Source organism: Sciurus vulgaris, assembly GCF_902686455.1.
Source record: "Sciurus vulgaris genome assembly, chromosome: 7".
Taxonomy (NCBI): Eukaryota; Metazoa; Chordata; class Mammalia; order Rodentia; family Sciuridae; genus Sciurus; species Sciurus vulgaris.
In genome coordinates this window covers 154,369,127-154,391,949 of record NC_136467.1, presented here as the reverse complement: position 1 = coordinate 154,391,949, position 22,823 = coordinate 154,369,127, and the positions used below count along the sequence as shown (strand labels likewise).

Below are 22,823 nucleotides of genomic sequence, written 5' to 3'. Positions count from 1 at the left end.
TTCATGGTTTCAGAGGTTTTCCAGTCCATGGTCGGTTGGCCACATTGCACTGGGCCTGAGCAGAGGCAGAATACCATGGCAGAAGGGCGTCGGGAGGAAGGCTGCTCAGCCCTTGGCAGCTGGGGGCACAGAAGGAGGGTGGGGCTGGGCAGGAGACAAACCTTCCCCAGCTCACCGCCGGTGACCCACATCCTCCGACCTGGCCCACCCTGTGGTCCACTCAGCTCTCAATGGATCAATCCACGGATGAGGTCAGAGCCCTTGTGACCCAACCACTTCCCAAAGCCGCACCTCTGGGACACCAGTGGACACTGCAGACCTCAACCCTAACGGAGAGCATATGTATATTCCATTTATTACTCGGTATTTGCATCCTGTGAAAGTCCTGAGCTCTGCGAGAAAGCTTGTATGTGTTTAACCTGGGTGTGTTTGAAGGAGAGGGAGATGCAGCTGCTTTCCCATCCTTTCTAGCAGAATCTGTTCACAGGGAGGGTGGTCGTCCAGTCAGTAACCTGGGTTTTAATGCTAGATTACTTCCAGGCTGTGTGACCTTGGGCAGTTACTGAGTAAATGGTCTCTTTGAACCTAGATTTCCTTATCTGTAAAATGGGGAGAATGATAGTAGTCACCCTTAGAATTCCCCCAAGGATGAATGATGTGAAATTCAAGGTGCATAATGATGTTTATCACATTACCTGGCCCAGAGAAAGATCTCCACGCGTCTTTGGGGTCTTGACGATTTTCTCCGCTTTGTCCCATTTCTAAGCTCCATCTCCTCCTGCAATATTCTGCAAGAGTAGAAGACGACAGACTACCCTCCCCGCTCCTCCTTGCCCTACAGCAGGCAGAAGATGGGCACGGGGGCAGCATACAGCAGTGGCTTGTTAGAGGTCACTTTCTGAAAAGGGCCCAGCATTTCTTGCTGACTTTCCAGTTCTCAGAAGGCAAAGACAGCAATGAGGGGAGCAGATCCTCTTGAATTTGGAGCTGATGACAGGTTGAGAAAGGGACCGTGGAGCAGGCCACGCCGACTCAGGGTGGGATGCAGTCATTGCCACCTTGGTCACCCGTGATCCCTGCTGCCCCTGAGATGGCCGCTGGTGCTGCCGGTCCTCGGGGTTCCCCTCACAGTTCTGGCTGACCCTGGTGTTCCCTAGGAAAACTCACCCTCCACTTACCAGACTCATCTGGGCACGGCCTGCTACACAGCTCTGGGGACACTGCTGGTGCGGAGGTCGCGGCAGAGGGACCTCGTGAGTTTGCCCCGGCCGTCCCCAACGCTCTCCCCATTCGGGCTCCCCAGGGAGAAGGGACTGCCTGGCATGCTTTCCAGTCTCCCAGTGCGCTTCCCTCACTCAGCTCCAAGTGCTTGCACATGCTGCCGCCGCCTCCGCCTCCAGAGTCTTGGCCTCTCTCCCCATCACCTGCTCTCTTCCTCACCAGGATACCGAAACACCCCCTCAACACGTCGCTCCTTAGGTGGGGACCACGCCTGCTGATTTCTACTCACACGACAAGGCACAGATTAAACGTCACCTCCTGGAGGTCTTCCCACGCCTTGACAGATCCCTGTGGTTAAGGGTTCCCAAGGCTGGGATCCTCCTTCCTACAGCAAGGAGCTCACAGAGAGGAGCCTAAAGTTTACATAGGGCCATGGAGAAGGGACCGTGAGGAGGCCCGTCTCTCTTCAGCCGTCCCCAGCCTACGCAGGAACCCCCCTAACACTTGCTGACTGACATCCCTCTAGAGGCTTCCTCCATAGCTCTAGATAACACACTTATTGTTTCTTGATTTGTTAACCCAGGTAATGGCCCCCTTCCTACAGTGAAAGATGCGGATTTAATTCACCGTCCCTACCCCTCTCTTTACTCCTCCTCATTGGTATGTTTTGGTTTTAGCTCTTTCATTGGGCCACCTATATAACTAAATGGTAAACTTAGGCTAGGACTTCTTCCTATAATCCTTGGACAGTTATGGCTACAGACTGAATGTCCAGGTCACAGGTCGAACCCATTCCTGGTTCAGTGGTGTGAAGAGACATCAAAGACTTTTGGGAGGTGATCGGCTCATGAGGACGAAGCCCTCAAGAATGGGATGCACACCTTTTTACAGAGTTCTCTTCTGCCCCTATGTGGGGACACAACCAGAAGATGCCATCTGTGAACCAGGGAGCAAAGTCGTCACCAGACAATCTGCTGGCATTTGGTCTTGGACTTTCAGATTCCAGAACTGTGGGGAAGGAACTGCTTGTGTTTATAAGCCTCCTAGTTCACGCTGTTTTGTTCTTATAGCAGCCTGAGTAGCTGGGAGGGTTACTCTTGACTCATTAAAGGATATTAAGCTCCCCACCATTGTCTCCCTTTGTCTTTTCCCTTCAGTTTTCCAAACTTTGCTAGCTCTGTCCTTATTATTACACCATCAGGCTTATCACGTGTTCAGCCCACTTCACAATTGAGACATTTCCTTTGGTCACAGTTTGATTTTGAAAGTTGAAGCAAGTGAGCAGCAGTTCCATTATGTTGCTTTGAAATGTTGTCACTAGGGAAAACTGGGGCAACCTGGATCCGTCTTTTCTCTCGGGGTTCCTGGTGTCTGCTCCTTTTCTATTAGAAACAGAATGTGCCTGCTGGAAAGTTAAATTTCTTATGGTTTCTCCTTCCTTCTATTCTATCCCCTTTCTCCCATAGTGTCCTAGTGGTGCTTAATATTCAGACCATGATTTCCGTGCAGAGTTTATTTTAAAAATTTCTTCCCAGAGTTTCTATGGCTTTCTTTTTTCTTCTTGATCACAGTAACATGTATTTTCTGTAGTCTCAAAGCTACCTTACCATCTATTGCCTGGGATCACACTCTCTTTTTTCCCCAGTTTGATTTTTATCATTCTATAGCTGGCCTGTTGTTCTCTCTGGAAGCTTCTTGGATTCTTTCATCTTTTGTGTCCAAAAATTCCACAAAAATGCGTCTGACTTTAAAAAAAAAAATTCATATTGCTGCAAATGCAATGTACATTTCCATTCTGAATACTTCTGAATACTTCTGTGTTCCAGAGCCTTGAGAAATTTTCTTCTATTATTTTACTGATAATTTCTTCTCTGTGTTTTTTTTTTTTTTTTTTTTCTGCTTTGTTGAATGCGCATGTCTTTACCTTTGGCTTCATATTTTTCACTTTTTTAAATGAAGGTATTTTACTTTCCAGTATGCTTTCAATTTATTCTTTTAGCAATTTTTAATTTCAGACTGATGTTCGTTCATAGTATTCTGCTTTTCATCGTAGAGATGTAATTTCTTCTGGGAGCCAAGTTATACTTCGAGCATCCCAGGGTGACTTCCGAGTGCTCCTGCTTCTGGGGAGTTCAGTGTAGCCTCTGAGGCCTCCAGTGGCGCGGATCCCTCTGGATGTCAGGCTACCTGTGCTTCCACCTGCCAGCTGTGAGGCCAGCCTGGAGCTGGCCAGCGGCTCTTCCTCGCGCCTCTCGCTGGAGCAGATGTCAGCATTTCCAGTACGCTGGAACCGGGCTGTGTCCTTATGGCTGCCACACAAACACACACGCACACAGTCGTGCAGTCGCCTGGCCACATACACTCACATACTCAAGGGTCATACACTAATATGAGGAGCGGAGTTGCTTGTGTGGTTGCCACTCACACGGTCACGCACACATATACATGGACAGTCACACGGTCACACACCCTTGCACAAGGTCACACTCACAGTCATACAACTGTGACACGACTCCCTGGGGCAGGCCGCAGGCCAACAGGTCCCTGGCGGGAATGGGGAAGCAGCAGCCCCGCTGCGTTGGAGCCTGGCTGCAAGCTCAGCCCAAGCTCATGGGAGCTGCTGGAGCTGCCATGCAGGCCTGCGGCGCTGCGGGCCTGGGTGGTCACTGGTCCTCCCTCGTCTGCGGCTGCTCCACGCAGGGCGCAGCCAGAACCTGCAGGAACCTACCAGCCACAGCCTCCATCCTGGCTTCCGGACCTGCTGAGGACGTGGAAGACGGGCGGACCTGCCTGGAAGGTGGGACTCGAGAGCTGATCAATAGCGTTAGGACTTCAATTAGCATAAATTCGGACCAATAGCATTAGTTCTTTCAAATCCTAATTAGCATAAGTTTGGACTAATAGCAGTGACTCAAGCGCCATATTAGCCCCTCCCGGAGAGTTCTTGGGCTGGATCCCTGGGAGGCAGGTTCCTCTTGTGTACGGTATGTTCTTTTCTTGTAGCTTTTTTTTTCTTCCAATCTGGCTTGTGGGCTTCAGTCGTGGGGGTCTTGGGGTGAAAAATCCAGACGTTGCACTAAAGGCTGTTGCCCACCTCTCGCCTGCACAGTCCCACTCAGCAGTGCCCACACAGGGAGAGCAAATTGTAATGCCCCTGTTCATCGTATTCAGGTGTTTTGTAGTGCCAGCGTGGTCCTTGCTGTTAAGAATGCCACACTTGTTTTAAATGAGCAATTAAGACGCTTCCGTGTTTGTTTTCCGGGTGCACTCCTTAACCCTTGATCCTCTTCCCCAGGAGCTAGCTGCAGCTTCCGATGGAAGATTACAGATGTGAAGCCAAATCCTGGCAACAGCATGCATGTGAGCGGGGCAGAAAGGCAGGGAAGAGGCAGCCCTTCTGATGCCTAGGGCAGCTGCCCGAGCCGCCCCTCTGCTTCCAATCTTGCCTGTCATTCACAGGTTGTCCTTGGATGGGTCTCCTGTGGAATGGAGGGATGCTAACGGTGGATACCCACAGAGCTTCGTGAGGATTAGGGGCTTCATACTCATGGGATACCTCCAAGGAGTCCCCACTCCTCACACTTAAGTTCTTCCTCTTACTGTCACATCCTGGAGTGGCCTTGGGCCTCTGAAGTCATCTAGAGAAGAGGCAGATCATGAGTGCTGGGAGGCCGGGCATGGCGATGGAGGCACACTGGGCGAGAGTGCTGGGATGCACCTTGTGACGTCGGTCTTCTGGCCGCAGGGACTGTGCACGGTGGTGACGGGTTCAGGAAGTTCGGGAATCTCTACCGTGATTTTTTTCACCCTCGGGGGGGCGGGGAGGCACTCCGTTTAAATGATGGAATGGACAAATTGGAACATGAAGAACACATGGGAAGGTTCCTTGAAGAAGAGAACCAGGGAGCCCATGGGAGCCAAATGACCGAAGGTGCAGAGGGTGAGCGGGTCCCTCGGAGGGTTGGGCTGCCAGGGAACTTTGAGGGATTTCATCCAGTGAGTGGAAGGCCGGGAAAGGCAGTTTTGCCCTTCTGTGAAGATGAGATTCCAACCATAGGGAACCACTCAGGGCATGGCGCTTTGCCCTGGGAGGCAGTGGGCAGTCCTCCCTTGGTGGAGCCGGAGAAAAGGACAGTGCTGGCCAGTGGGCTGTGTAGACTGGTGGACTTCCGCCTGAGCCTGTTACCTGTGGCTTCTGCCCCTCCAGGTGTCCAAGCTTCCACGAGCTGCGGAACTCATCTCAAAGGCTCTCCAGTAGTATTTGCAGCCCCTCCAGGTGCCAGCAGGCCATGTCACTTTTCCTGGAGTTTCAGTGTGCGAGAGAGCAGTACAAGCAGCCCCTCTACTTTGTCAGTCCCCTGACGCCTGCCCCATCCAGCCCCAGATGCTTAAAGCCCAGAGCTTTAAAACTCTCCTGTGTGTTGGCTCTACTCTGGTTGCACTGGCCCATATTCTTTCCAGTGACGGAACTGCTTCCTCATGCTGTTCTTCCTCTGCTTCGCTGCAAGGGCTCCCCTTCTGCCTCGGGGCTGGGATGGTGCTGCAGGCGCCCACTCCCCCAGATCCTGGGCTGCTCAGCCCGGCTAGACAGGGCGTGCTGAGTCACCCCTTCAGACCAGCACGGACCCATCCATCCTGGCTTCCTGGAGGCTTCTTGCAGGAGCGAAGCTGCTCTCGATGGCTGCTGTAGTATCTGCCCCTAAATGTTCCCAAGTCCCACCAGCTGTTACTTTGCAGTCTGAAGGCTTCCAGAGTCAAGACTCATTCTTTGAGATTGCTTTTCTGCCTTGTATACCAGGCAAGCAGGGGGAGCTTTGAATGACGGGGCCTGCCTTGCCCAGATGCTTGGGGCTTGCGTACAGCTTCCCAAGTGAAATGGAGGTACTTCCACAGGAGGGTGGAGAACCTGAAGCAGCTGAGATGACTTCTCCTGTTGGGCCCAGGAGGCTGACTTGCCCATGTTTTATGCTGCACTGTGCAAAATAAGCAGGGCACAAAGAGCACTAATTGCTTCATTTATTCTTCCATTTGGCGAGGGAAGCATCAGAGCTTGTTTCCTCTCAGAATGGAAAATTACGTGTAGGAGCAAAAGCAGGCCCGCTGAAGGAATGACAGAGCGAGTCAGGGTTGGCTCGTTCACATACTTTATTTATCCAGTGAAGGGGACAGGAAAAGGACAGAACTCTTAAGGTGGCACAGACTCCGAGAGAGTACTAAGGTCATGCCTCTCATTCTCCTCAGTCTAATTTAAACCCACAGAGTAAGTGCTGCAAGGGACACAGGGGATGTCTTGCTGGAGAATAACACATCTTATTTGAGAACAAAACCCCTTTTTAAGGTCACTATCCACCTAGAGGTTTCTTCTTTGAGGATGGCTTACTTTTGTCTTTATAAAAATACGACAGCATGGTATAAATTGCTGGGGTTGGATATTTAAGGTAGGTAGTGAGAAGCTGGCAGACTTGGTGACTTTCCAAGAGTTCAGTTCTGAAAAAAGTCCTGCCATGGTGACAGCCACAAGAACCACATTAACATTCTTGCGGGAGAGACTTGAGGACACCTGGCAAAAAGAGAATCTCAGATATTTGAGTAGGGAAGGCCCATAGAGCCATCGTAGAGTTGGGGAGACTGAGGCTTAGGAAGCTAAATAATTTCTGCCACGTCACACAGCTAGTGAGTAGTAGGAACTCAAGTTTCCTGGCTTCTAATTCAATGCCTTTGGACATTGCTTTTGGATACTCCTAATATTAATTTTTTTTCACCAAGACTCTAAAGTTGGTGATTTTAGCTTTTGAAATGAAAAGAAAAAAAAAAAAGTAGAGAAAACCAAAAGATTTATGCAGAACACTCATAAATTTGTATCCAATCTCAGGAACATCATGTTAAGATATGGTTGAAAGACTAATGTCTGGGTCAAAGGGAACTCCATGTTTCTATGAACACACAGGACACTATCTTGCACACAGGGATACAGGGTGGAAGACAGCACCACGCAGGATTGGAAAAACCAGTATTAGAAAGTAAGACGGACCAAGTCAGCCATGGGTGGCTGGTCAGATGACACAGAAAGGAACACAAAGCCACAATATCGGAGAGGAGCTGCGGAGGGGCTCCTGGTGGGGACACAGAGCACCCGTCCTATGCAGCTGGGTGAGTGTGCACTGACTAACACCTGGCTGCCACCTTCGCCAGTGCCACCTGAGCTGAGCAAGTGTGAGCTCTGCACTAGGCCAGCTGCCCCCTGCCAAACACGCCTGGGGTGGCCAATGCCCATCTGTCACCTGGGAAGCTGGCCGCCTCCTTTTAACAGTGTGTGTGAATCAGAGTGGGGAGAGCGGGTGGGGAGCGTGTCAGGTCGCAGAGAGAGGCTGGATGTTTTGCACCCTGGACAAAGTGACTGGAATCTTTGTTTCCCCTGGGCCAGGAGCCTTGGTAATGGGTGGGGTGTGGGCCTTGATGTTGGCGATTCGCTCTTTAAACTTCTGCTGAAGCACTTTTTCTTCTTTGGAGTAGCTTTTTGCAAACACTGACATGAGCAGGCACCCAGCCATGGAGGTGCCCCCGATGCAGAAGAGCACAGCTCCCGCCAGCTTGCACAGGTCAAGGGCGCTGTTGAACTGCATGGCCTGCCGGTCGACCACCACGAAGTCGGCTTCGCCAAATGCTTCGATTTTGGGAGGCACGAGAAAGCCCACCGCCAGGACAGTCAATCCGAGAATCACGAAGATTGTGCCCGAGATGAGTCCGACCTAGACAGAGAACAGAAGCAAGGTGGAGTGAGCCAGGGCTTCCGCCTGAGGGGCAAGGGTGGCCTTGTCAAGTTTCCGGAGAGAAGGGACTCTTTCCAGTCAGCCCACAGCTATGTGAAAGGTCGACTTACTCTTCTTAAAATGAAGGTGAAAGAAGACCTTTCGGATTTGAATGCAACCTGAACGCGCAGCTGCATCTTGGTGGTTTCCTGTTGGTATAGAGTCTTGCCTTGGAGATGGCACAACCCTCTTCACCTACATGGCCTCGCTGGTGTCAGGGACGAGAGAAGCACCAGCTGGCTGACTCTCCCGAGGCCATGCTGTTGTTGGGAGCCAGTTCAGTGAGGCCGTACCCTGTCGGGCACAGTCTCACAGAACAACGGCTTGACATGCTCCTCCTGTGGCTATGAGGGAGGAGGCAGGAGGAGCCCACTTCACAGTTGAGACTCAGCTCAGACCAAACCACAGTCCCTGTGCAAGCCACAAATGCCAACCTCCGCCTCCTCTGGCTCAGCTGGTCATGTGGCTGGAGCAGCTCCTTGGCCCATGTGTTCGGCCTCACCATCATTTCCCTTCCCTAGAGATAAGATCTATTAAATATCCCATCATAGACTCTCCCTGACACTTGAGTGAACGCCCACTCCTTCCTGCCCTTCTCTGATCACCCAACCAAGGCCCACCTCTAGAATACACCTTCCCACACTTTCAGTGGGTCCCCACCGCAATGAGCAGTAGACCCAGCTTGGTAGCACAGAGAGGTGATCCTGGTGTTTTGGCTAGACAGTCCTTACCACCTGACCCTTTGCAAGCAAGCAGGGCAGGAATCCTACCTGTTAGCTTATAGGCAAGGACAGGTAGCCACACAGAGAGTCGGTCACTAGGTCCAAGATGAGTGGGTCCCGAGCTTCAGGGTCAGGGCAGGGAGACCATGGAGCTGGCCCACAGCCCAGCCCAGAGCGTTTTATACCCTCCTGTGTAGCTACTTGAGCTGCAGTAGCTGCTGAATGTTGCGGGTGGCAGAGGGAGCTTAAATTTCTCTAACTTCTGGGGAAGGCAACACTGAAGAGGAGAGTGATTTACCATTGGGTAGCTGGAGCTCATTTGTTTGGGATGTGCAGACCCTGCCTTGGCTTCTGGCAATGCCACCTAGGGCTTGGGTCATAGAGGAAGAAACTTCAGTTCTTTCATCTCTAATTTCCCCATCGATACAGTTGACAAATGGTAATAGTACCTAGCTCACTGAATGGTTGTAAGGCTAAATGTGACCTGCCTGGAAGCACTCAGTCTTGTATCTGGTGGAGTAATAAATTGTGATAAGTCACTATCATTATTATTTGGAAATATAACTCTTGCAAAATTGTTATTTTGCATGGACATTGCTCAGTATTTAGAATAAGGAATAGTTACTATTACTCTTGTAACAAGGAATTGTTAATAGTTACACATTTTTTCAAGTGAAAATTTTCATTTTCTCCTGTTCCTAATTGCTTTTAGTTAGAATAATAAGGTTGGATAAATAACCAAATGGCACCAGTCACTGTTGAACATTTCAAGTGTAAGTACTGATATATTAAAATTTTAGGGGTGATACACTACTGAAGGAGGTTTGGCTAATAGAAGGAAAATATGTTCATAACCCATTACTATAGCAAGCAGGGGAAAGGAGAGCCAGCATTATGGATCATCAGCCATGACCCAGGCATAGTGCTAGATACATTTTCATTCAATCTTTACAAGCATGTTATGAGAAGCATTTTCATTCCTGTTTGATCCACTAGAAACGGAGGCTGCTAGGGGCTAACAAGCACAGTTCCAGGTCTCATAGTTAGCAGGTGGTATGACCACGCTCTAATCCAGGTGGGTGGAAACTCCTTCTCTTTTATCTGTAATACTTCACTAATTACTATTTTGTATGTTCCCTTCCTATTATTTCTATTTCAAAAGGGTTTTAGCTACCATATATGAGCACATGTCCTTTAATGTCATTTTGTGAAGAAATTGAAGGAAAAAAGAGTCAATATGATGTTTACTAACAACAGAACCTATTCTACGTAAGACGTAAGTACTGCAGGAGGAAACGGTTGTAAAGCATAGCACTTTGGTTTGGTTTCTACAGTTCCTAAAATTAGTGGCAAGTAAATTCACCTTTGAAGACTAAACAGTATTTATAACTTTTGGAAAACCAGTCACTTTGGAAAATTCTGAGTGCATCAAGTAAATGAACTTAAAATACCCATGGTGACATGCTTCCTGTATCATTAAATTGCCTTCCTCCTCAAGAACTGGCACTAATCCTCAAACACTGTGGGCAGCAGGAAGGCCTCCGTCTTACTTCCTGAGCTTCAGAAGAGCCTGTGAGGCCAGCGCTCTCCTCTGTCTGCTTTTGTCTCCCTGGGGCTCTTGGTCCCGCCTGACCTTCGATAAATATTCCCAGCTCTAGCTACCAGACTGCTCACAGGGAACAGGAACAGGTGATCGATCCTCAGCGCAGCCTGCTCCCCAGCTGAGCAGTGCATGAGATGAAAAGCCACTCTTGGAATATCACCCTGAAGCAAAAAGGCAAACTGTGGCTTGCAGATGGCAGCTCTGCTCACTGTCAGAACTGGAAAGTAGCTGGCCCCACCGAGCGTCTCCCTCTTCCTGTTTGCTCCAGAGTATTAGAGGGAGGAGGGAGGATGTGATGGGCAGCTGATTGCAAGGATCCTGAGGACCCCCCCGAGAGGAACGCCAAGCCCACGGACAGTCAGGGAGAGCCGGCTGTGTGGGAGGCAGAAGGGGCAAGGATGGGAGGAGCTTCTGGACTTTCCCGAGAGTATGTCGGGCGTGGGGCGAGGGAAGTCCAGGGGCTGCGGCTTAACCCTGTGCCATGCTGGAGTAGCAGAGGGATAAGACTGGTGAGTGATTAGGTTCAGAGTCATGAAACTCGTTTCTGGACACAGTTATAAGCTGAAGTGGTCCTAGATTTAAGAGAAAGAAGTTTCTATTAAATTGTCAGAGTTCAGTGAATGGCAGCACAGAGGTTATTTGAGGGTCCACAGGAGTCAAGTGGCTCTGTTTAGGGCTTTGTGGAGGCGCTGAGATGCTGCCTGGGAGACTCCAGCCCAGCCCAGCAGGGCCTTCTCAGGCTGTGGGGCAGTGAGGCCCACCTCAGCAGTGGGGGACAAGGACCTGCCAGGCTGTGACAAACTCCAGAGGTACAGTAAGGGTAGTGTTGGGACTGTGACCTCTGTCTAGGCGGTGCAGAGGATATGTGAAAACCCAGTCTGGCTGTTGGAAAGAGTGCTGGATAGGAAGGGAGCTGGGAGTCCAGATGCTGCTGTCTGGACCAACCGCCCCTCCGTTGTGGCTCAGAGAGCAGACAAGGTCTGCAGACGCAGTTTACTCCAGGAGGCAGAGGCGCAGCCATTCTGTCAGAGCGGAGCAGGAATGACTGTTGGAAGGAGAACCAGCAAGGCGGGCGGCGCCATCTGTGGGGAGATGCTGGAGGGAGCTGGATGTGAAGCAGCCATCTGAGCTGGAGGCTATTCAGGGAAAGTGCCCCAAGAGCAAACACTGGCGGCGGCTTCTTCAGCCCCAGGGTGGCTGTGACTTCTCCCTCACAGACCCTGAGCTCTGGGATGTGGCAGCTGCCAGCAGCTGTGACAGATTATAGCTCCTAAGTCCCTACTCGCCTCATCCTGACGCTGAGCTTTACAAGCAAGTACCCACGTCAGGCAATGGTCTAGGTGGTCCTAGTGCCTGTCCTCACATCATCTACCCAACCTGTCTGCTACAGGTCCCTGCACCTGGCCACTGGGGTCTCCTATCAGCACCCCACCCTGAGACTCCTTTCCTCCAGCACATCGCAAGCACATTCAAGGGCTTCCATCTCCAAAGTGTGCTCAGAAGCCCTGCGTCCCACTGCCTGGGTCATCCCTGCCCTTGACTTCCAAGCTTAGTCCTCCAGGTTTTCCTCAGAGCTGTTTTCTCTCTGGTCACTGATGACCTCCCAATTATCAAAGCCAATGTGACTTTCCTTCCTAATCTCACTTGAATACTCTGTAGCCATTGATATTAAACACTTAGGCCCTCTTGAAACCCTTGCCTGCGGTCATCTCCGACACATGCGCTCCTCATAGCAGCTCACTCGGCCCACGTTGCCCAGTCATTGGTGTTCCAGGGTTCCGCCCTTGACCCCGGCCTCTTATTCAATATGTTCTCACTAAGGTTTAATCTAAGGCTGCAGTTCCAGCTCCTGCTTCTTACCAGCGATTTCCAAATCTCTAACTCCAGCCTGAGTTGCTGTCCTGAGCTCTAGTCTGTATTTATGGATGGATTTCTGACGCTCTGTTTCCAAATACCATGACTTACAGAAAAATGTCCCAAGGGCTCTTCAAGCCCCAGATGTTCCACATGGGACTCTAAAGCCCTTCCCTGTTTCTCTGTCTTCCTCCCCTTTCCCACTCAGAGTCCTTCCTCACATCGCCATCAGTAGAGTCTGCCTCATAAAAATCTCATGAATCCTCTCTCCCTGCCACCACAGCTGCTCCGATGGCAAAACCATTAACACATCTGGCTCAGACATTCACAACAGTGTCCTGATCTAGTCAAAACTGACCTTGACCATCCTTCAAGGGTCATTTGAGAAACCTTTTAAACACAAACATACTATCACATGGTTCCTTTTAATAGTCTCTGACAGCCCCTAAACCCTTCAAGTGGATCAGTGATGAAAACAGCCAAATGGGAGCATCAGAAGACCTTCCAGTTAGTCTGATGTATGATCCATAGTGTTCCGAGAAGCAGACTGTAAAGTAATTTAAAACATTTGGGGCTTATATCTGTCATGTGTGTGTGTGTGTGTGCGCGCGCGCGCGCGCGCATGTGCATCAAAGTAACAGCTCCTAAACCCAACTCTTTAATATCTACCAAAACTCTGAAATCTAAGATTCAGGTGTAAACTCTGATGTAGCTCCGAGGGGTTGGCTGAGAGGAGGCGCTTAACCTAGGTCTAGAGAGGGAAGAGAGGGGCCAGAGTCACCTCCACTTTATAAGGCGATGGAGGAGGCACATCACGCTGAACGCCCTCTGGGCAGTTTCTGGACAGGCTGAGAAGAAGGTAGAAGGCTGACCCCGGGGCGAGGAGCGGCTGGTGGGAGCGAGAGGACTGGCTGAATGCCCGCATACGGGCTGCTTGCTGCATAGACGATCAAGTGGCAACAGCCTTCGTGAAGGTCAAATACGAGGATAAGAAAATTTCACCTGCTCGATCCTTGGGTGGCAGCAAGTGGCAGAGGTCAGAAGGGACCACCTCATGTCGACTTTTGAAGATGGAGAAAGGCACAGGCACTGGGTAAGCTCCGCAGCTGCTGCAGCCCAGTCACCTAGGACTCAAAGGCACAGAGACTGTTCTCTGTGTGTATGCCTGTGTGCACAGTGTGTGTGTTTACACCAGATCGTGGGGCATTCCCTCCCCTCCCAGGAAAACCCACGTTCATTACTGTCCTGCCCGCCTCAAGCCGAGAGGTCCTGGAGAAGCTTTTCTTGCAAGCCTTCCATAGATTTCTGTGATCTGCCTCTTGCCTGCATTTTCAGTTCATCTATGACCCCTGTCCCTGAACTTGTAAATGTTTTCTCCACCTGAGCCACACTTTCTGCAGAGTCCCGAACATGCCACCATCTCTCCCTCAACTCAGAAATGTGTGCACTTCTTCCTCCTGGGGGCGGTGGGCTGCCCCTCTCCTGCTTGCACATGGGTGGTCCCCTCTGTGGGTGGGGCCACTTCTCCAGGCTGCGGCCGATATACACTCCTCCCTGCTCCCCAACCCCGTGCTCCCAGGAAGGGCCCTGACTGCTTCCATTCAGCACATTGCGTGGTAGCACTATGGGCGCACGTCTGCTTCTCCTCCCTGACAGTGCACTCCGTCAAGTCGGGCTGAGCTGTACTCAGAGGTGAAGCGTGCGCTTGTATAATCTTATAGCGCCTACCAAGTAGTCTAGTCTAGAAAGAAAGAAAGAGCAGCATGTGAGGTAGACGTTACACCGATCCTGCCATAGGGCAAACACTCTAACTCGGACCTGCTGAAATCGCTTTCCTTGTGAAGCCCCTCCATGCTGCCTGCTGCTCAGAGGCCTTCAGAGCACAGAGGCCTATCAGGGCACTATGAGCAGCCCCAGGAGAGAACATGGCCCTAGCCACACCGCGGTGGAGCCAGAGAGGAACCAGCAACTTGAACACCCCTGCAGGAGCTACTTGAAAATGAAAAAAGAAACAACATTGCAAAGGAGCATAATAGAAACAGGTGTGTAACTGGTACCTTTCTCTGCATTGGCACAAAGGTCTCCATAAAACACTAAATGAATTCACTCGCCTTCCCTAGGAGGAGTTCAAGAACAGTGGGTTATTCCCGTGGTACAGATTAGGGCTCTATGACAGTGAATCCTCAGGTCATGCAGGTTGATGCTAGGCTTCTAGTGTTTAAGGATTAGGATTGTGAATCTAGGACTTGGACGTTGTAGGAACGTACTCTATGAAGCCATGACTTGGCCTGCTTGGGTCTACATGAATGCTTATAATAACCCGTATGTCAGTGGATATAAGGCTTTAGCACATAACTCTGTCTCTCTCCCTCCCTCCTCTGTAGCTATAGGGATGGAGAGAGGCAGAAAGTAATCATGCAACCACCCCCTTTTATCTGGGTAAATACAAGATGTGGCAGGCATGGTTGTGTATTTCATTGGTTCTGGACAGTAAGGATTCAACGGAGGTAAGATTTATAGAGGGCAAGGATGCTGACTTGACTAATTCTAATACAGAGCTCGTGACAATAGTATGAATCTGAGTTAGCACAGGTCTTGGATAACCCATGTTAGCAACTATGCTACCCAGTATGTATTTTTTAACTAGATTTCCAGTTTTATTTCGATTTAAGAACTCATCTGGAAATAGCTAATCTAGCGAATGATAATTGGGTATAGATCAGTCAATTGTTTTAAGTTCTTTGTAAATATTACCTTATTTAATTCTCACAATGTGGTGGGTATTTCAAGTTTCCCTATTGGAGGCCCAAAGTCACAGAGCAATAGAACAGGAGAGCTGGGGTTTGAACTCACGTCTCAGGGAGGAATCCATGCTCAGGCTATAGTGCTTCTTGTCATACTGTATTACCAGTAAATTGCAAGCTTATGTCCTCTTTTCCCTTTCTAAATTTGGGCTGTCCCAACGCTGTCTTCCTGGTGATCCCGGCTCTTCTGGTGTCTTGTATGCACTCTGTGTATCAACAACTCCAAAGCCATGAGCTGTGGCTTGGTGTATGTAAACGTCCACTAGAGATCCCTACTTGAACCTAACAGGTCCCTCCACCTAACACGGTCAAAGTCGAGCCCCTGGTTCCTCCCCTCTTTCCCCACTCATCTGTGGAGTCCTGTCTCCTAGTAAGCCATGAGACCAAATGCCATGCAGGTCCAGGGTCACACTCGACTCCTCGTTCCCTCATGCCCCACTTCCAGTTCATCAGCACCCTGACTGCCTGGTCTTCAAACTTAGTGCTAACTTGAACTGCATGTCACCATTTCCACGGGCCCTGCCTGGGGGCTTGTATAGCCTCTGAGTTGATCCAGCTGTCTCTGTTTTCCACACAGGAGCCAGAAGGATGGTGTCATGATCTTGGTGGGATTGTGTCGTCCGCTGCAGACCACCTTCAGATGGCTGCCCTCACTGCGGAGGTAAAAGCCCAAAGCTTCACTGTCATCTTTGGATCCCACATCTAACTTTGTGCTGCTGTTTTCCTGTCCCTTTGCACACTGCACTCCAGTCAGGCTGGGTCTCTTCTCCTTTCAGAGGTTGGGACCTGCTATTTCCCAGCACAGGAGACCTTCGGCATGATGAGCTCAGGTCTGCTCCCTCAGCTCATCCTGATCTGTGCTTGGATGCCTTCTCTTCTGAAAGGCTTTCCTCACGTGCATACACCAGCCTGGGACACTCTGCTCATCTTGATTGACTTCTCTTCACGGCACTTGTCACTACCTGACCTTCTGCCATGGGCTTTTCCTGTTCATGGCTGTTTCCCACAACAGACTTCAGCTCCTGAGGGCAGGGGCTTGTCGTCCAGTTTATCACTTTGATCTCCAGCACTTGGAACCCTCTTGGCACACAGTAGGTGCTCACTGGGTGTTGGCTGGGGGCCCGTACATGTTGTCTGATGAGGCTCCCAGAGCCTGTGTGTGCAAGTGGTATTCTGACCACTGGACCATGATTCACCATTAGCTCTCTCTAAACACCCAATTTTTTTTTTTTGAACAATTGCTGCAGTTTGTCAAATGATCCCTACCAGGTCTATAAGGGAGGCCGGAAGGGTGTCCTTTGCCTATGGGTGGTTTCCTGGTGAGCAAACTGCCACCGTGGCACTGCACTTGGGGCCCTCCTCTGGCCCTGGGGCTTAGATTCTCCTTCCCTAAAGGGAGAAAACTGCATCTAGTGCCCCAGACTGAGGCACATATGGGCCTGAGCCTCCCGGTTCTCACAGTGCAGTTTATGTGGGATGCTCCCTGTTGCCCAAGTTACACACACGTTCCTCCTTACCTTCCAGAACACGGAGCTCCACCGGTTGGGTGACCTCTGGATCTGGAAGTTGTCCTCGTCCTCCCAGATGGAGGCAGTGCAGTCTTCATAGAACTGGTGCAGGTAGGACCGTACTCCATAGCACTGGGGGCCGCCCTCGGGGGCAGCCTGTACCTGCTGGGACCCACAGACGCTGCTGCTGCAAGAACTCATTCTTCCCGGCTGGAACAACAGCACCACCTGCATCAGCCCCTGGGCTCTGGGCTCGGGGTCAGAAGACACACTACACGTGAGAATCAGGCTGAAGAATGTCATTTTATCTGAACTATGCTCTTTTCTTAAGAGGAAAGGCACTTTTGAAGGCCTGTCTTCCTTATAAGCTGCTCTTCCTTTCTGTTGAATGCAAAGTTACCCCCAACAATCAATGGCTGGAACCAGTTCTCCATCAGTGAAACCAGGCACAGCAGCAGGGGACACTTAAATTATGCAAAAACTTAAGCATGAGACACATACAAAATGGCAATAAGGGAGATGAGGGTTTCATTGCCTTGACAAGAAATCTTTAACAGACTGGGATTGAGGCGTTCTCAGGCTCACTTGTTAGAGGGTTAGGCAGGCACTCTCTTTTGCCACAGATAGAGTTTGTCTTGGACTGTCCTCTCAGACACTCCACCATGTTCCCTTGAAGATTCTACACGGGAGACTCGCACCATCTTAACTGTTTTGGAATTTCACCTTCAGATTGCATGTGTCTTTCTCTGACATCCTGATTTTTAGGCTGTACAGAAGTTTGATTAAAATGCTGCAGAACAACATACGCTTCATGCTTTATTAATCACAAATGGCTTGGTCAATAATTTACACCTCACTAACACTACGTACTTCAGTCATTATTTGTGGATACATGGGTCTATGTGGGTAGCTAGTGCAATGGAGGGAGTAGACCCAGGCTTCTATGATCTCCCACCAACTCTATAGCATAGGTAAGAATTGAGGAGAGTTGCTAAATGAAACTGTGCTATGGGTGGGTTGCTTGAGGCCCTATCTTTTTACGATGGAATTTCAACTTAATTTGAACTGATACCCTTGGAGAGAGGCATTTATATGGGTTTAGTTAATAATTCATGGTTCAAAAAAAGTCGTTACTGAGGGGCAGTGATTTTGGTGAGTCAGGGAATTCTCAGTTATCCTCTGCTCTTTGGTGATCTCTACATAAGCAGATAGATGGGCAACTGGGAAATAAGAAATGCTTGTTTGCATTTTTTTGATTGTCTTCTAGGTTTCTTTCCTTGTGTGGACATAGTCTATGTATTACATAGAAGGTAATCTTTCTAGGAAAAACCACTATTGTGCTGTAACCAGGCCAACAGAGACATAGTGAATGCTTCCAGTTATTATCAAACCCCAACCAGGTTGCTCATTACAAGGACAACCATCTGTCGTTCTGTCTAGTGCCTGTGTGTGGCCACTTGGTTTGTTTGGCTAGAGTCATTGGGCAAACTTGGGATGATTGACCTCGTCCCGTCCTAGGGGCACAAAGTGGACCCATCCAACATCTTGTTGGAAATGTGTGTCCTTGGTCCCAGATGGTCTTGGTAAAGTTCAGAAAGATGTGGCTGATCTTAGAAAGATGATGTGAGCAGCAGTGTTGGTGGTGGCCAGTCACCTCATCTTCCTTACTCTTGGGCACATGGTACTTAGTGCCCCTGCTACACCTTGTTCTGGGTACAGCTGACATCAAAGGAGATCATCCAGGAGGACAGTACAGAGGAGGTAAGGGAATGATCATCCCAACCTTTCATGTTCAGAAGGCTACCATTCCATAACAAGTCAAGATCATAGACTGTTCTTCACCTGATTACAAAGTCAGATGGGTCAGAGAACTGTTGCTTAGTTTTCATACTTTAAGTGCTAGGATGAGCTCTTCGGTACCTTCTATTTAATCCTGTGACAATGAGGATGATTAATAAGAGCCTATTATTAGTGATATGTAAGCAGAATCATTTTAAACTCACCTTCAAGATGTGCTAATAAAAATTCAGTCAAGGGGAGTTGGGAATCATTACTAACTGCTGTGTCACTGAGGAAACTGAGGCATAGCAAAATCACCTTGTTAAAGGTCACACTGTGAGTCAGGGAGGAGAGGAGAGGTGATATTAATAGAATAAGCAGGAGCATGGACTGCATCACATCCTTGCCAAGTAAGAACCAGCTCATCTCCATATACATATTCCAGTTGTCTATAAAGCACCGGAGACTAACATGGGAAAGACCAGGACAGGAATGATAGGAATAAAAGCCCCTTGTAGCAGCAGTGGGAGCTATTCTCAAGGCTGAGGTTGCTCTTTCTCAGGACTGAGCTTGGCTGCAGAGCAGAACCACAGAGCTCTTCCCCAACAGCTGAGCTCCTGCTTTAGGAGACTCCCTAGTCCCATCCGGTGAGAAAAAAGTATGGGCAAAATCACAAGGGATAGAGAGCGTTGCAGAACCAGTGCTTGGGGCCCAAACCTTTCTCTTGGATGGATTTTTAGTGCCGCTGGATCCCTTTGGAGAGGTCTCTCCAAGATCCCTACTTGCCTTCAGGAGCACACAGCATGAACCAGAACCTTGTGCTGACCACTCTGAGAAGAGAATGGACTCCATGCTAGTTTCTGAGCTGCACACGATTGCTCATGGGCTCTCGAGCAAGCTCATAACTTCTCTGGGCTGTGGTTTCATGGTCCCTAAGTAAAGCAGTCAGATCTTATTGACCTTTAATTTCTTCCAAATGTAGTTTTCTAGGATTTTTTTTTTTTTTTTTTTTTTGGCTACAAACACACAGAATGAGTCAATTACTTTTTGTAAAAAAACACAGGATTAACTGACTTCCCATCCCCTTTCAGTACCTGATGGGTCATCAATCTCAGATTTTTACTTAACTCTAGTGTATATGAAGCTTCAGTGTAAAGGAGAGGGCAAGTTACTGGTTAAGTTAGTTACCTCTGAACCTGCTTGATAGGGTGTGTGCTGTGTGCCTAACACATTGCTTCAGTACAATATATGTTGCCAAATAGTCCCTGGGGCTCTGAGAGGATCCCTACATCTTCCCCAAGTTATATGTAGTTGGGACTCACTTCCGGAGAAGAAGGACCCTGTGGAGGAACATGACACGAGGTTTGAAATCTGACAAGGGCAAGTGAAGGGCCTGGACCTGTGAAATCCCCGCAGACAGCTGTAGGACTCAGAGAAGCTGGCACCTTTTGGTTCCATTTTTTTTTTTTGGTCCCAGAGAAGATTATAATTATTTGGAATCTACTTGGTGGGCTGACATCTCTGGCATTTTAAAAAGGACACAGAGGTCACTACCTAAAGTCACTTTCAAACCTGGCAATGATTAAATTATATCCAATAAACTAGGACTCAAGAGAGAAAAGGAGGTTGTTCAAAGGCTTTGTTGTCTGGCTTGACACTCGCTTTCCCAGCAAGGTTGTCCAGGGTCCTGTTTGTATGTCAGCGGCTGCAGTAGTGGCAGTGAACATGGCCATGTCAAGTGTGTGAGTGTTGTTAAGATCTCACAGAGGGCTCCTCACTTCAGAGAAACCTTGACAGGAGGGGAGAATAAAAAAACCTCTGGAACTGCACATCTGCAAACACTGTGGCCTCCCCTCCCCACCTGGCAGCCTGGTGGCGCACAGGGAACCCCTGTGTGCGTCCTCTGGTCATCTAGGAAGGAGGAGTTGTTTTCCTTCTCCCTGGAGATGATGCATCTCCAGGTGCAGATGAATGAGGATCCACCGTGGCCTTCTCTTTGCCGTCATCTGCCTACAGCGACCGCCTCTCTTGCAAACATAGTTAGACGTTAGGTGCCGATTGTGTCTCTGAGACCAGTGGAAGGACAGCGCTGTACCCAAGCCCTCCTACCTTCTTCTGAAAGACCCCCCACAATCAGCCTGCCTGAATGTCAGCACCCATGGCTCTCTGTCCCCTTGTCCAGGTTTGTTTCTCACCTGGGCACTTGTTAACACCTGGTGTTCCAGGTTTGGCTTGTTTGTGGTCTGATAGACCATGCACATGGGGGGCTGTATACTCCGTGGTGGGGGGGGCTTTTCTAGCCTGTTCACCGCTGTATCTTCAGTACTTTGAAACTTTCTGGAGGGTGTAGGTAATGTCCTGAGTGGTCCCTCATTGCTTGTTTCTCCCTTTTCCCAGTGTTTTAAAAGTGTTGCTGTGTGCCGGGTGCCTGACAGACAGCAGATGTGCAGGGGGTGGGGCCCAGGGTGCCTTCAGTGGACTCTTGGATTGGAAGGAGACACACTCGTGAAGCATGGGGCAGCAAAGTGGGCATCGTAAAGAGGCACTGCAGCGGGAGAGAGTGCAGATGCTGAGAATCCCTGTGGGCATGTCTGTGTTGGGCAGCAAATGCTTCCATGCAGCATTGGGATTGCCATGCGCGCCAGTATGTGGTAGCACCAGTGTTTTGGAAATTTGAATTTCAGCCCAATACATTACCCTTTATTTCACTTTAAAAATTCTTACAGCCATGAAAACAGAAATAAATAGTTCTGCCCCATGAAGCCCTAAGAAGATTACTTGTTTGTCTTCATGACCTCCTTGAGGGAAGAGAGGCAGCAAAAGGAGGCACAGAAAGGGTGAGTGTTTCCCCACGCTGTGATTCCGTGTGTGGCCAGGCTGGCACAGGCTCCCTTTGTTCATTCACTTTGAAATAGGATTCAATTTTTCCTACTGCTTTTCTTTTCCTCAAAATAATTTGGAGAAAATGAAAGTGAAGTTCCCATTAAAGCCACTTTCTACAGGGCTACTGCTGCCAGAGAACAGGTGTAGGCACACAGGCCATTTAGACCACTTATCCAAACCCAGACCCAAAGGTCGGCTCACTTAAAAGACTCCATCCGGCTCCCGGGTGGTGCAGGGAGGCGTGGCTGCCTGCTGACAGCCTTTGGCTCCTCCGTACAAGCATTCTGGAAGTGTATCAGCATGACCTGAAAAACTCGAGATGTGTTTCTACCATGGAAGCATTTCAGAGATGTTTTATCTTTCTGGAATAGTTGTAGAGATCACGGTCCTATATTATGAACTTTAAATACCAAGACAGTGGGATAGGTAGTCACTTTTATAATGTAATAAAAGAGTAATGATATGTAATTATCTCTATTACTTCAATCATTCAAGATATATATTTCTAGTAAAGTACATAAAGTTCAAAGCCAAAACAAGAAGAGAGAAGGAACTCACGTTCCCTGTGATACTCTCTCCTTCATCTGTATGCGCACTGCAAGGTGATTCTGTATTTGCACATGATACGGGTTGAGTCTTACCTTTGAAGTTCTCTGCTCCCTCTGCAGTTGTTTGCTCTTTGAACTTTCTTTTTAGCAGTACATTCTTCAATCCTATGTAATAAAAAAAAAAAAGTCTCTGCAGATGTGATCCAGGTCAAAATTGAAATTTCAAAAGCCATTCATAGAACTTATAAAACCATGTTATTGTTGACAGATACATTGACAGTTGAGATAGCTTTTTTAAAAACAGAAGTCTAACTTGTAGTTCATAACTTTCTAATGGGCTTCCATGATGACGTGTGGAGTAAATGAATAACATAAATCAAAAGGGTTTTCTAAACCATAAGATACTATATCAATGCTAATCTTATTTTGCTAAAACCATATACCATGTAGTTAATAATACCAACTAGGCTGATCCACCAATCCTACATTAAAAGATTACTTGCTTCCCAGATATTCCACAAGTGATTTCCATGGGGCTTGTTCCATTATACTGTAAAATAAATGAGTCTTGTGGTCACAATGGTTTCTGATAGGCTTACATGCATTATACCCTTACTAAGGCTCTTTGGACAATTTTCTTATTAGGCTTAGTTTTACTCCTTTATCCATTTTCTTCCTATCATGATCATTTTACTTTCCATCTGCCTAAGAAAAGCAGGTGCCCATGCAAAAATTTAATTAAGAAGACATTGCCAGCCATGGATCTAGCTACTGGTTTTCTACATTACTCTAGTCTTGTGAAATAAAATAATTGGGGCTGTATTTTCCAAGTTGCCCTTAAAAATCCTTTCTGGTGAACGGGTTCTCATTCATTTGGAGGGGATCTCAAAGACTGGGGATGAGTAAGCCCAGCAGAGGCCTACCAAACGGTTCTCAGGATTTCCAGGTCCATCTACGTAAAGCACAGTTGAACCTTCTTCAAGTCCTGGCCCCCAGAGTTTAAGTACATGTGAGCAGATGTGGGGAAAGAAGCAAAGTGTACTAGAACCGGGGTTGAGGATGGGAAAAGGAAACCAGTCAAGAGATTCACAA

General features: G+C 48.8%; 1 protein-coding gene across 2 annotated transcripts; it reads right to left on the bottom strand.

Moving 5' to 3' along the window:
- Positions 1-6,326: 6,326 nt before the first annotated feature.
- On the bottom strand, positions 6,327-21,898 carry NRSN1 (neurensin 1). Of its 2 annotated transcripts, none has more exons than XM_079148813.1 (3): positions 21,825-21,898; positions 16,531-16,731; positions 6,327-7,970 (listed from the first exon to the last, which is right to left on the bottom strand). In XM_079148813.1, the coding sequence occupies exons 2-3, from the start codon at positions 16,720-16,722 to the stop codon at positions 7,572-7,574; spliced, it is 591 nt and encodes a 196-aa protein (XP_079004939.1). In that variant the 5' UTR covers positions 16,723-16,731; positions 21,825-21,898; the 3' UTR covers positions 6,327-7,571. The 2 variants fall into 2 exon arrangements, with proteins under 2 accessions (XP_079004939.1, XP_079004938.1); XM_079148812.1 differs by having other exon boundaries at positions 16,531-16,766; positions 21,825-21,892.
- Positions 21,899-22,823: the final 925 nt, after the last annotated feature.

Coding starts and splice junctions, on each gene's coding strand:
- NRSN1 (XM_079148812.1), bottom strand. CDS start 16,755: ATGCAGGTGGTGCTGTTGTTCCAGCCGGGAAGAATGAGTTCTTGCAGC. Junction 7,971..16,530: donor GGAGCTCCGTGTTCTGGAAG/GTAAGGAGGAAC, acceptor TTCTCTGTCTAG/GTCGGACTCATCTCGGGCAC.